The sequence below is a fragment of the Zingiber officinale genome, chromosome 8B (assembly GCF_018446385.1).
Source record: "Zingiber officinale cultivar Zhangliang chromosome 8B, Zo_v1.1, whole genome shotgun sequence".
Taxonomy (NCBI): domain Eukaryota; kingdom Viridiplantae; phylum Streptophyta; class Magnoliopsida; order Zingiberales; family Zingiberaceae; genus Zingiber; species Zingiber officinale.
This window is the reverse complement of record NC_056001.1, coordinates 23,803,964-23,817,098: the sequence shown is the minus strand read 5'-3', so window position 1 is coordinate 23,817,098 and position 13,135 is coordinate 23,803,964. Positions and strand designations below refer to the sequence as shown.

At 33.0% G+C, this 13,135-nt stretch overlaps 2 protein-coding genes across 2 annotated transcripts; both read left to right on the top strand.

The window, feature by feature from the left end:
• LOC122014331 (ubiquitin-conjugating enzyme E2 10-like) lies at nt 1–8,322 on the top strand. The gene is made up of 5 exons (XM_042570534.1): nt 1–141; nt 228–315; nt 6,697–6,824; nt 7,835–7,939; nt 8,015–8,322. The coding sequence occupies exons 2-5, from the start codon at nt 246–248 to the stop codon at nt 8,156–8,158; spliced, it is 447 nt and encodes a 148-aa protein (XP_042426468.1). The 5' UTR covers nt 1–141; nt 228–245; the 3' UTR covers nt 8,159–8,322.
• A 461-nt stretch (nt 8,323–8,783) lies between these two features.
• On the top strand, nt 8,784–9,569 carry LOC122017331. The gene has a single exon (XM_042574913.1). The coding sequence runs from the start codon at nt 8,888–8,890 to the stop codon at nt 9,395–9,397; it is 510 nt and encodes a 169-aa protein (XP_042430847.1). The 5' UTR covers nt 8,784–8,887; the 3' UTR covers nt 9,398–9,569.
• Nucleotides 9,570–13,135: the final 3,566 nt, after the last annotated feature.

Genomic DNA, 13,135 nt, shown 5'->3' with positions numbered 1-13,135 from the left:
TAAATTGCTAAATTTTTATTCTTGTAATTATTACTTTATTGCATTTTATACTCGACCTTCCCCTTTCGTTTCCTCTCTCTCTCGGCCTTCGCAGTTGACTCGTGTTTCAGTGAGGAGGAGACGATCAGACATTTCGAGCAGGTACGTTGTTTGTGTCGATTTGGGGCGCTTTTCGAGAACTTTTGCGTTTCTTATGGCGATCCGATCGATTCCGCGTTTGATTGCAGCGGTCCGGCGATTTTGCCATGGCGTCCAAGCGGATCTTGAAGGAGCTGAAGGATCTGCAGAAGGATCCCCCTACTTCATGCAGCGCAGGTACTTTTGATTTAAGGAAATTCCAGATGTGCAGATTAACTCTCTGATGTATGGGAAAAGCTCGCTTCTAGCTTGCATTTGGTTCGAACTGAGACAAGTGGTGCAGGGTTTGAGATACGCGTGTATCGGGTGTTGATTCTGCGTGAGATCTCGTTGCTGAAGTGGAAGGTTTAATTAGGTTTTTCGTGTAAAGGTGTTTCTTTTTGTGTCCCGCGTTCTCTGGATTACGAAAAAGTTCTTTCTTTTTACTTCTTCTTTTTGATCTTTTTTTTTTATCGTTCGAATTATCATAGGTGCGGCAACTTACAATTGTCTAGTGTTATTTGATTCCGGTAATGATCCGGAATTGATCAGATATTTCTTTTTGGGCTGTTTGCTATTAGTTCACATTTCCAATATAATGGATAATATCATGCCATAAACCTGGTTCACTAAATCCCTCAAGAAAAAAAGGAGAAAGAGCAATAGTTAGCAAAAGGGTCATAATTCCATACGTTCTGTTTAGCATTAACATAGCATGCGTAGATTATGTCAGGACATCATGTATAACATGATGTGTTTCTTGGTGTCAGACCAGAGGGATCAAAAGAACAGATTGTCACTACATTTTTTTGTATGCATGTGTAACTTTGCTCCGCATATTAGGTGCTATTCATTTGCTTTCTCATGTGGGCTAGAACTCCAAATGTCTCTATGTCTGTTTGCGTCTTTGATTTTCACAGTACACGTGCTCTACATGCCCCTTGCAGAATTTGGCATGGTGTTTGTGTAACAAACTTTCTTCTTTTCCCCTTTCGAACTGTGCATGAGAACTCTCTGTACCTTTTCTTTCTCTTTTTGCATCACTAGACCCATGTCTCTCTTTTTATTGTTGGGCCAATCTGCAATTGTTACTAAACCAAGTCCTCTGCAATGGCTTCAATTCGAATCACGAAGGAGCTACAGGATCTTATTATGGATCCTCCTGGAAATTGCAGTGCAGGTAACTAGATTGATATCCTTTGTGTCTCTTATACAGGACCTTATAACAAAGAGTTCTATTATTTTCCAAAATGGTGCTCCTTAATATTTAGATGATTCGTAACATTGACTATTTTTCCTATCTGTTCTGTAATTAAATTCAATAACAAATTCTCCATCTTCTCTTTGGTGAGTGATCAGTGAGGCAGCGTGTGTTCCTGCATTTCTGTGAGTATTTTTAACTATAGTTTTCTTGAGATGAATGATAAAAAAAATGTCAGAGTCCAATCTAGATTACAATTGATGTATGTGTTTTTGCTGAAGACTAAAGCGATTCTCTTGTATTATGGTTTTGACTTTCATGTTTCCCATTTATATCTTATTATTTTCCATCCCATGATGCAAAGACTTCCATTTCTGAGGTCTTATCCCTCTTTTCCATCCAGGTATATTCTTTACCATTTGTTTGTTGTCAATAATCATCTTGCTTTGTCTGATTTTATTGGGTGAATAAATTTCAAATCAAACATGAAGGATGCTATTTCTTACTCTGCAAGGCTTTTGATTACTTTATCCTACAATAAGTTCCTTAAGATTAATAGACACATTACACAAGCTGCTAATATATGCCTAGAGGTGGAGATCCTAGTTCTTACCACTTTCACCTGACAGCAAAACTTCCATCTCTTTACATTGCTGCAAACTTATAAGTGGTTGTAAGGATTTTTCAAATGTCAATAGAGTCTTTAATGAGACTATTAATATTCCATTTTTGCAGCAAGCTAACTGGAGTGCGTTACTCACCATCTATTTTCACGGTTTAAGCCTTCCTATCTGATTTGTTGATTGTCTAGAAAATCTCACCAGAAACCTATTTTATATTCTGGAAATTTAAGTCTGGCTGTTAGTCCCAACTCTTCACTAGTTTGGCACAAATTGTATTCTGGAAGTTGCAGTTTGCCTCTCATCCCTAGATTAGTCTAACTCAAGTTACAAGACTAAAATCGTTTTTCCTTCGTTTGTTCATTCCGAGTTTGTTTTATATAGATCCTTATCTTGGACCCTATTTTATGTGCTATGGTCAAAACTTTTAAATCTTTTTTCTGTTTTTTAGCTTATTGACCATTATAGTTTTTCTTTTCGGCACACAAAGGTCCATATTATCTTGAATTAGCATGACAAGTGACATATAATTATTCTTCACTGTAAAAGTTAATGTTTCTTTAATAGTGTTAATTCAGGAAGAAATTTTTATCTGCTACTTCGTAAGGTTGCGTACAATAGACTCTTCCTCGGGATCTCGCATTGGCGGGAGCTTTGTGCACTGAGCTGCCCTGCTTTTAATTGTATCCATTTGTCGTAATCAAGGGTTTCAATACCAGAACAGTACTTGAACATGCTGATCAGCTGCTCTTATTTGACCACTCCAACTGATCTGAGTCTTTTAATTTAATATGTCTCATAGGAAAATTGGTATTTCAAATATTATGATTCCCTCAATGAGAAGAAATTTAAGTAAAATGTAGAGAAACCCATTTTAATAGTTTCTGTTGTATGGTTTCCATATTTGTATATTTAGCTTTTTTTGTTATTTAGATGAAATTTTCTTTCTATTACTGGCATGATCTTCGTTTTACATATGTAATATGATTCATTTGTTTTCTTTTTCAATCCACATTCTATTAGTTTCTTCCTTTTCCAGTATAATCTGTTTATTAATTTCATTCTTATTGCAAACTAGTCTGTTTTTTTACTCTATTTTTAATTATACCTTGATTTGACTCTGAACCAATTGAATTGTTGGTTTGCTCTGGTTTAAAATGTACTTTAAAAAATTATAGGATGTGCTTACTAAATCAGTAGAGAGCAGTTGTTGAGACTTTAGAGGCTTGATTTAGTCTATATTGTTGTCTTGCTCTATTGTTCATTGGATAAACTCAAAATTGTGCTTAGTATTATTTTCAAAGCCCAACCCAACCATAACATCATTTCTATGTCTCTATCCATATGCTAAATTTATCAACTACTACAAGATATGTTAGAATAAAAAAACAATGATAGTGCATGAGGAAATTTGATCCATTTCATAGGGTTCTTTTCCTTTTTTTTTTATAAAAAATTTACTCATATGAATTTAAGCATATTCATTATCTCATTTGAAAAGAAAGCATATGTCACATCAATACATCATATACAATAATAAAATATATAATTGTGGTTAATTAAATATATTTTGGCTGATTCTGGATAGTTGTTTTTTTTTCCAAAATTGATAAATTAAAATATTTAACTGTGTATATTTTCAAGCTCATCCAAAATAATAGCTTCATTTTTCCCTAAACCTTATTAATTGGATGCAAATTGTACTCCAAGTCCTATCCTAGCCATAACAGGCATTGACATACCTGCTGAGCCTTCATCTAATGATCTTCTCTATTGATGGATTTCAAAACAAGTAATTACCATCCAGAGTTTCATGATGCAATCATTGGTTGTAATGTTTCCTTTACCTCCCCTAATTCAACCTGTACCCGACTGATCAATATACCATTATGGAATGAATCTCATTAACCTGGGAGCATTAGCCAATCTGGTACATCAATAGATGTCCCAATGCATTGTTGAACTTCACAAACTTCCTCTTCACCAGTATCTTCTTTTTTTGGAAGCACATCTTCCTATTCCGTCTTTCCCAAATCCCTCCTAATGGAAGAAATAGAAGTCTGAGAAGGAATACCAAGAAAAACCTAGTTCACTCATGGGATCCGTAACGTATATAATGATATCAAAAGATTTAATATAATAATGGTAGCTTATGTTATGATGCCTTTGTTCTACAAGATTTGTGATCATACATAGTGGATATTCTACTTCAAGGCTTTGGAATTTTGGATGCTAAAGGACGGGCCCGTACTGTTCATTAGTTGTTTAACAAATTACTATCCTGTGACAATATTCCAATTTGCTTCATTGGTAGCTTGATACTTTTGAGTTTTTTGTGTTAAAATACTCTTAAATATAAATTTGTGATAAAATACTTTCGACACGTATATGGATCTAGGCATATGAAGTAATTTAACTTCATTTTGTAATAAATGGGAAAATATCATCAAGCTTAGCATAGGTTTTGGGATTTTGATTCTAGACAGGAGTAAGAAACAAAGGAAGGGAAGAAGAAGAAATGGAGGAGTGGATGAAGACTAAGAATGTTGGAATAGGCAGGAGGAAGAAACAAAGGAGGGGAAGAAGAAGAAGAAATAGAGGAGATGAGTGAGGACTAAGAATGTTGGAATACTTACGTTGGCCTTGACTTACATGTTTTGAATAGGTGTCGACGAAGAATCATTTGTCATCCTTGTATCTTGAAGTGAAAAAGAGGATGTTGGAGAATCATTTTGTTGCTTCACTCTCTAGAGTTCTTTAACTGCTCCTCAAAGAAGAACCCTTGCTCTATCTAGAAGAGGAAGACAACATGGAAAATCACATGCTCCACTCTTGTAGCTCAAAGAGGAAGTGATGGGATGTTGGCATTTCTTCTTCACTGCACTATTTGGATAGAAATGAGGATAGCATTTTTGGAATCCTCACGATTGATGGATGAAAGCTTCTTGTGTCTCGACAATGTTACACATGTCACTATGTCACTTAAATGGGGTAAGGTTGTTAGTATTGAGATCCTTTCTAAGAACAAAAAAAAAGTTCCATAGGTTTAGATCATAGCTTCGAGCATAGGTTCATAAGATCCTGCAATTTGCCCCCGAGCTTGGCTGAGTTGGTCACCATATGGTAGAATTGCCAAATCAAGTAAGGGTCTATTCCCGACGAAGCCCGGAGAAATACTCTCTCATGTGGTGACTTGCTCAGTTCCTGATTTATCTCTTTACAAATGGTTGTGGGGCCGGCCGTGTGTGTGGGGGCGCCTGAGATCAACGTATGACCTTTTGCCCAATAAGATCCTACAATTTAATTAAAATATTTTAAAATTATATTTGACATTTGTAATCTATCATATATATAAATTTTCAAAGTACTATTATGTACATTTAAAAACTATCATGTCAATATCATAAAGAATAAATGAAACTAGTATATAGTAAATATGTGAAATATACAAACATTTTTTAAAATGTTTCATTTATACATAGCAAGTAGCAACTTGTCTAACATGAATGATAATTATAAGATTGTTGATAAAGATAATAATTAACAAGTCTTTGTCTACTTGGGAGGGAGTTAAAAGGAAATACAATTGAAAGCTTTCTCAGATGATGACATGAAATATGTTATTTTCTATAACAAATACCAATATTTAAAATGTCTAATTGAACAGAATTATAGTCAATCTTGTTATAATTGTTAGGACCAAGATCCTATCATCGTGTGTACTAGCATGCACAAAATAGTTTTTAAAACAGTGCCCATGTTGTGTTGACATAGGTCCATGCAGGTGGATCAAGAGTCTGTGTACTGTAGATACTAGAAATTGTTGCTGAAATCAAGGATGAGATATATACCAAAGAACCATCTAAGGCGATTGTAATATTAACATGTCTTTTAATTTATTAAACATGATTTGTTTATATGATGCTCTAGGTAATCATATATTTTCAAAGTATTTTTCTTTTTCTACCGGCTAATATGTGCAATGTCATTGTCGTCGTCATCATTGAGTTGTTTTTGCATATCACTTATATCAAAGATCATCTAAGGTGATTGCAATGTATACCGTCATTTTTAGTTTCTTAGACATGAGTTATTCCTTACAGTGATCTAAATCTTATTGTTTCAAAAGTATTTTCTTTTTCCTGCCAACTAGAATGTGTAATGTTTTCGTTGTCATCACCATAATGACATGTTGACTCCAAGTATTTGGGGGCAGCTACATGAATCTTATATCTTCAGTTAATATTTCTAATGTATTTAGCACTGTAATTTACTTAGCAAAAAGCGACGGTTCAGATTTGACCAATTTTACATCAAACATTGTCAAACTTAGACAACTAAAAAAATGAGGCTACATGCTTTTGGTTACAACAAAATATGCAAAATTAACTGGGGATTAAACTTTCCTGTAATTAAAAAATCATTGATTGTGTTAGTCATGATATATACCTGAAAGGCTCAGTAATTTTTTGTGTATATGGATCTTGACAACCATGCCTTATGTGTCAACCTTAGGCTTTAAATCATGGCTTGGTAAAGAAAAGATTAGACGCTTGCTTCATATCATGTCTACGCTTTATTTTAACTTTTTCTTAGCATTGCTCATTTTCATACATGAGAGTTTCTCGCTAGTTTGCTTCAGTGGTTGTTTAAATAAAGAACTTGATCTTGCTCTGTCATCAGTTTTTTGCTATCTCCTTTGCATTGCCATTATGATTTTGTGTTTACATAATTTTGATTGACTTTGTGTCGAAATAGGCCCTGTTGCTGAAGACATGTTCCATTGGCAAGCAACAATAATGGGTCCGCCAGATAGTCCTTATGCTGGAGGTGTATTTCTAGTTACCATCCATTTTCCTCCAGACTATCCATTCAAACCACCCAAGGTACCATGAGCATCAGCAACTGTTTAACTGCTTAGGCTTATTGCTTTGACTTCTGTACTTGGTATCATGTCTGTTTAATTCTTTAGCTCTTCATAGATGGACGACAGATAAAGTGGTTGCTACTTTGGCCTTTGGCCATAGCTCTTCATGAATAGTTTTTTTTCAGTTTGTCCATTTTTTCCTATGTAAAATAATAATAATAATAATAATAATAATAATAATAATTATTATTATTATTATTATTATTATTATTATTATCGATCCTATATTTGCAAGTAGGTGGGTGGTCAAGTTTTCCATCTTATGTTCATGCAACTAATTAGTTTGTAGTACTTGATTTGGAAAATGTATTTTTCACTATACCAAAGTGAAAGATGATTTCGGACTTGGAAATTTTTATTTGTTTACTAAATGAGGAAAGGTTCCATGTAGTGCTGATAGAAACTTTGGATCAATAGAGCTCTAAAGAGCTTTTGTTAATGAGGTGGTTGATGAGAAGAAATTAAACAGTGGATTTACCCTTATCCGCCAACAAAGCTTATACTAACTTTAGAAAGAAACAGCCTTATCTTCTATGGAATTAGACCTCCAAACTCAAAAAGAGCATGATATCATTACTTCATTTCTTATTAGTTTCTGATGGCATGAAATTTAACTCATTGTTTCAACATCCAATTCTCATATTTGGAGCTTAAATTTCACAAGGGTCTAGTTGCTAGTCTGTAAGTTTGAGTGCCGATCAAGATTTTTTTTTTGCCTCGTAAAATGGGTTCTTGATTGAGGTATCTTGAAAGTAATTTCTTCCTTGTATGTAGGCCTTAACAGAACTTAATTATATGTACTTGATCAGTAGGAGTCTCTACCTTATGTTTTTTTATTTTTCAAAAAAAAAAAAAGAAGAAACTCTTGCATGTTCTTGTCAAACATTCATGATTCGGTAGGTCTCCTTTTAGTAGTTAGCTGAATCGAGCTAGTGAAGACATAATTTTAACTTTGGGAGGTTCTTGAAGGTAGCATTCAGGACCAAAGTGTACCATCCAAATATTAACAGCAACGGCAGCATTTGCCTGGACATCTTGAAGGAGCAATGGAGTCCTGCATTAACTATTTCCAAGGTATCCGATTTCTTATCGTCTTCTACTATTAAATCTGTTCCCAAGTCCATGATGAGTACTTGTGACCTTTTATAGGTTTTACTTTCGATCTGTTCGCTTTTGACGGACCCAAACCCTGATGATCCATTGGTTCCTGAGATTGCTCACATCTACAAAACTGATCGGAACAAGTATGAGACTACCGCTAGGAGCTGGACCCAGAAGTATGCAATGGGTTAAGACCGTTTCCGTATCCCGATGCTCTGTGTTAGTGTAATGTAGCTCATATATGCAAAATAACATGGTGTGTCCGTTATCACTCTGGCGTTTCTATGAAATAACGAATGCGAACGCTGATGAAAATGCTTTCAAAAATTAGTATGGAACTGGCTTTCAAATATTCACTTTGAATTTCGTTGCAAAATTCTTCCATGATTGTGTATGAACAAAACTTTCTGAAATGAACGTAGCACAGCCTGCATCGGCTTGGCCATAACACCAATCAAAGACGCACGGTACTATCCATTAATCCCTTGTAGTTTTTAAATATATTATTTGACATTATTATCATTTGTCACATGCCGTAGTAGTTTCTATTTCCGTAGTTATAGCTGTTATCATTTCATAGTTGCTATAACAAACTTGTCTTGTTTAATAATATTTAAGTTGTAGTAACTATTGTTATATATGTATCTCTCAAATTCTGTAAGATTTTTTATATATATATTTTTAAAACATTATTATTATTATTATTTGAAAAAAAAATATATGATAGATATAAATGGCGTGCGTAGAATTGAGGTAGGTATTTAATGGTGGGAGTGGAGAGGTCGTGACTCTTCGTTTACCTCGCAAACGCGTTAGGTCCTTCCTCTGTCCACCTGTAAAGCCTCTTCCTTCCCTTCTCTTGACACAAAGTCCATTTCTCTCCTCCTCCTTATCCACTGCTCCAACATCTCTCTAGCTCACATGGCGATCGACGAGGACAGGGACGTCAATAAAAGGCAGGTGTGGGACTGCGGCAGCTCCCTCTACGACTCCTTCGAGCTCAACTCCTTCATGCTCCGCCTCGACTCCGCCATTTCCTCCTCCCGCTGCCTCTCCATGCCGCACTCCTCCTCCTCCTTTTCCTCCGCGGCCGCCGCCGCCGCCAGCATGGCTCAGCCGCAGTCATCCCGCCGGAAGCGGTCCAGGCTCGCCAAGTCGGTCCAGAAGCTGGTCCAGTCCGTGCTCCGTCTGAACAGATCGGTGTTCGGCGCCCCGCGAGTCCGGTCCCACGACCAGCAGCACGCGGGGCTCTATTGCGACGGCGAGGTTCTGCGGTCCGGCCGGCTCGAGGCGATCCCGGAGGTCTGCGAGAAGGAACTGGCGGCGGCGGCCTCGGCGTCGCCCGGGATAGACTACGACGCCGACGCCACGGTGAGGAAGGCCGCGTCGGAGCGGTTCGCCGCCGGCGCGACGGCGGGGGCGATGTCGTGATCTACTGATCCGATGAGTTAGTTGACTGCGTTGGTGGCTGGGTTTGACGTGTAGCTAAAAGTTCACGTTATTTTTGCCGTTATGGCTGGGTAATTCCATGAATATGATGAAATAGATATGTAATTCAAACAAATCGTGGTTTAAGGATTGGAAATATATAATATGAGTTAATAGGTGGTGCTATATGTATGGCTTATTAACATGTTACAATATATAGTTTAATATATATATATATATATATATATATATATATATATATATATATATAAAAGCAAAAAAAAAACAAAATATATTCATTTGTAATTCTTTTGTTCTATCAATACATCTCTTTGTCTTTGTCATCCATTGGTTGTTTATGTAGAATGAATGATTTGGGCAAGTTGATCCGGAATGAATTAATTAGTGCAATGATATTTTCAATTGGTTAGATTAGCTAATTAGTTATTTTGATCATGTGTTTCACGTGGGGTGTAATTTAGATTTGATTTGTTTTTGTGATAATGCATCAAATGTGTAGTGTGTAGGTAGCTAGAATATGTATAAAGGAGATGGATAATATGTTGAAGGTAGACTATTTAATAGCTTGGTTAAAGTATTCAATTGTGTACCTTAGGAGTCATCCATCCCTGTACTTCCTAGATTTACTTGGTGAAAGAAATGTGGGACTAGATCATCTACCTAAAATTTAATTGAGTTGTAAAATCTAAATACCTGATATAAAAAAAATAATAAATAAAGCCTTCGATTGTGGCGTAATAAATCTTAGTCATGTGATTTAACACAGTAGAACTTCACAAACTTCTGCAAGTCGATTAAAAAAAAATAATCAACTCAATTGACTAAAAATGAACCTCAATTGACTTGACAATTCAATAATTCAATTGATTATGGTGTTAATTATATTAAACATGAGGTTTTAGTGAATATAATTTTGGCAATTGGAGGTTTGTTTAGTCAATGTCAAGACTTTTGTGGTTGGCTAAAATAAATTTTATTGACTAGTGATATAGTTGTTGCCTTCACAATAATTGGGGGAAATTTTTAAAATAAATATAAACAGTAAAGTTATTACAAAAATAGGTAAAATTAAAATTTTTTATAAATATAGATGAGAGGTGCTCATATCCGGGATTTAAATCCCGGTTCTTTTTAAATTCCGGGATTTAAATCCCGGATATGATGAATTACCGGGATTTAAATCCCGGTAAATTTTTTTTAATTTTTGAACATATTACTTTTTTCATGCTTAAGTTTTATTTTATAAAAAAATTTAAATCCCGGTAATTTTTTTTTTAATTTTTTGAACATATTGCTTTTTTCATGCTTAAGTAATTCATCATATCCGGGATTTAAATCCCGGAATTTAATAAAATAAATAATAAAAAAAAAGAACCGGGATTTAAATCCCGGATATGAACACCTCTCACCTATATTTGTAAAAAGTTTTAATTTTATCTATTTTTGTAATAACTTTACTGTTTATATCTATTTTAAAAATTTTCCCCAATAATTGCATGTGCCCAAACAATTGATTGAACGTTTTTTTTTCAATTGATTGAAGGCAAATAAAATAAGGTTGTTAGGGCAATATCCAGCCGTCGCAACTTTCAGAGGCCCTAGGCAATTTTTTTTTAAAGTAAATATTAATTTTTTTAAAAAAAATCTAATTTTTGAGAAGTAAATTACCAACAAAATTATATATTCAAGTTTTGATAAAAAAAAAAATAAATTAATAAAATATAGATTATTTAATATTTAAACATTATTACACACTTTATTAATTTTAATTAAAATTTATTTTTTATAAAATTATTTAATTCGGAATTTATTATTTATTTTAAAAAATAATTCTAAAAATAAATCTGAACTATTAGAGAAATTAAAAAATCATCTAAAAATACCAACAGAAATTAAAGATAGTCATTTTTTTCATTTATATAATAAAAAAATTAATTTGATGTTTAAAAAATTAACATACTACTTTAATAATGAATTAAAATTATAGAGAAAGAAAAGAAAAAGTGAAAAAAAAAGGAGACCATTCATAGAAAAAAAAAACGAACATCCATCCATGAATAATAGTGTAATATAAGAGAGGTGAGAATATCCACGGGCTTATATATTCTTCCATGTAAAAAGTGTAATGCTAAAATGCTCCCCCGGTGAAAGAGAAAAACGGAGTTTAGAATTTTGTTTTAACTGACATATAGAGTTTAATAGTAAAAATTTAAAAATCAATATATTTTATTTAAAATATAATAAACTTTATATAAAATATATTTTTCACGATTCTCTATATTTGTTGACCTTCTCCGAAAAAATAAAATATCTATAAATAAAAAAATATATCAAATAATCATTAAAAAAATTTAGATTTTCTAACATTTTGAAAAGTAAAATCATCACTACGATCTTTAAAATCAAATTTTTATAACACTTTATTTCCAATGAATAAAATTGCCAAGCCGTTTATATATGAATGAATAATGATATTGATGAAACTAAAATTTCAATTGGAGAATAGACTTTTATGATTTAATTAGAAGAGATTGAAAGGAGAAGAAGAGAGAAAATTGACGTTCACTTTTTAGAACCTTCTTACTTCTATAAACAAATTAATGAAAAAATATTGTACAGCAAATAAAATCTTGGAAATGAAAAAGGACCGTTTACCTTTTTTTTTTATTTCTTTTCGTTTTTAGATTTTTAAATTTTAGTGGTAAGTATATTTTTTAAGACATTTATTAAAATAGTCTAATAATATATATATATATATATATATATATTTTGGACTTTATTAAAATAATCCAATAAAATATATTTTTTTGATTTTGAATTAAAACAATCTAACTATCTATAATATATAATATATATAGGTCAAATTTGATGGTCCCAAAAAATCGGAGGTCCTAGGCTATCACCCCAGATGATATATCTCAGGATCGATCTTGGATTTACATTGACATTCCTTCTAATGTGTATAGGATAATCTTAGAGAGCCTCACCCGTTATTATTTTTTTTACTGTCGATTAATAAAGGAGGGAAATGACATATAATTGATGAGAGGAAAGAATATAGAACATCCATAAGAGAGGAAAAGACCATGAGATCTATAATTACTAGAATGTACAATTTTAAGAGATCAATAAAAAATAAAAAGTAGATTAAATTTTTAAAAATAAAATATATAATTAAAAAATTAATAAATAAATTTAAATTATCTAAACTTAAAGCAAATGTTTATATATATATATATATATATAGATGTTGCGAACCGTTCCATATGGAACCATCTGTGGCATATCAATTGAGGCGCCTAAAATTAATCCAGGTGGATCTCGATTTGTTTTTTTTAATTTTGGTCGGAGCGCTTAGATTAAATCTAGACGCCCCGACTCTATTTTTCTTAATTTTAAAAAAAATAAAAATAAAATATGCTTTAAAACATCCTAAATATATATATTATACCCCGTAAGCATCTAAAATTATTTATCTTGAACACTATAACTCAAGAGTGAAGCCTTAATCCTATAGGAAAATCTTATTAGCTTAAATTTATTATAATACAACCTCTAAATTTTAAAATCTTAACCCACAAATACATATAATAAACCCTATGAACATCTAAAATTTTTAATCTAGAACACTATAAATCAAGAGGAAAGTATGAACCCTAGAAGAAAAATCTTATTGACTCAAACCCATTATAACACAACTCTTAAATTCTAAAATTTTGA

What these genes read in the sequence shown, in the direction of transcription:
- LOC122017331 (XM_042574913.1), top strand. Translation starts at nt 8,888, where the DNA reads ATGGCGATCGACGAGGACAGGGACGTCAATAAAAGGCAGGTGTGGGAC.
- LOC122014331 (XM_042570534.1), top strand. Translation starts at nt 246, where the DNA reads ATGGCGTCCAAGCGGATCTTGAAGGAGCTGAAGGATCTGCAGAAGGAT. An exon ending in CCCTACTTCATGCAGCGCAG is followed by an intron (nt 316 to 6,696) that starts GTACTTTTGATT and finishes GTGTCGAAATAG; the next exon opens with GCCCTGTTGCTGAAGACATG. An exon ending in ATCCATTCAAACCACCCAAG is followed by an intron (nt 6,825 to 7,834) that starts GTACCATGAGCA and finishes AGGTTCTTGAAG; the next exon opens with GTAGCATTCAGGACCAAAGT.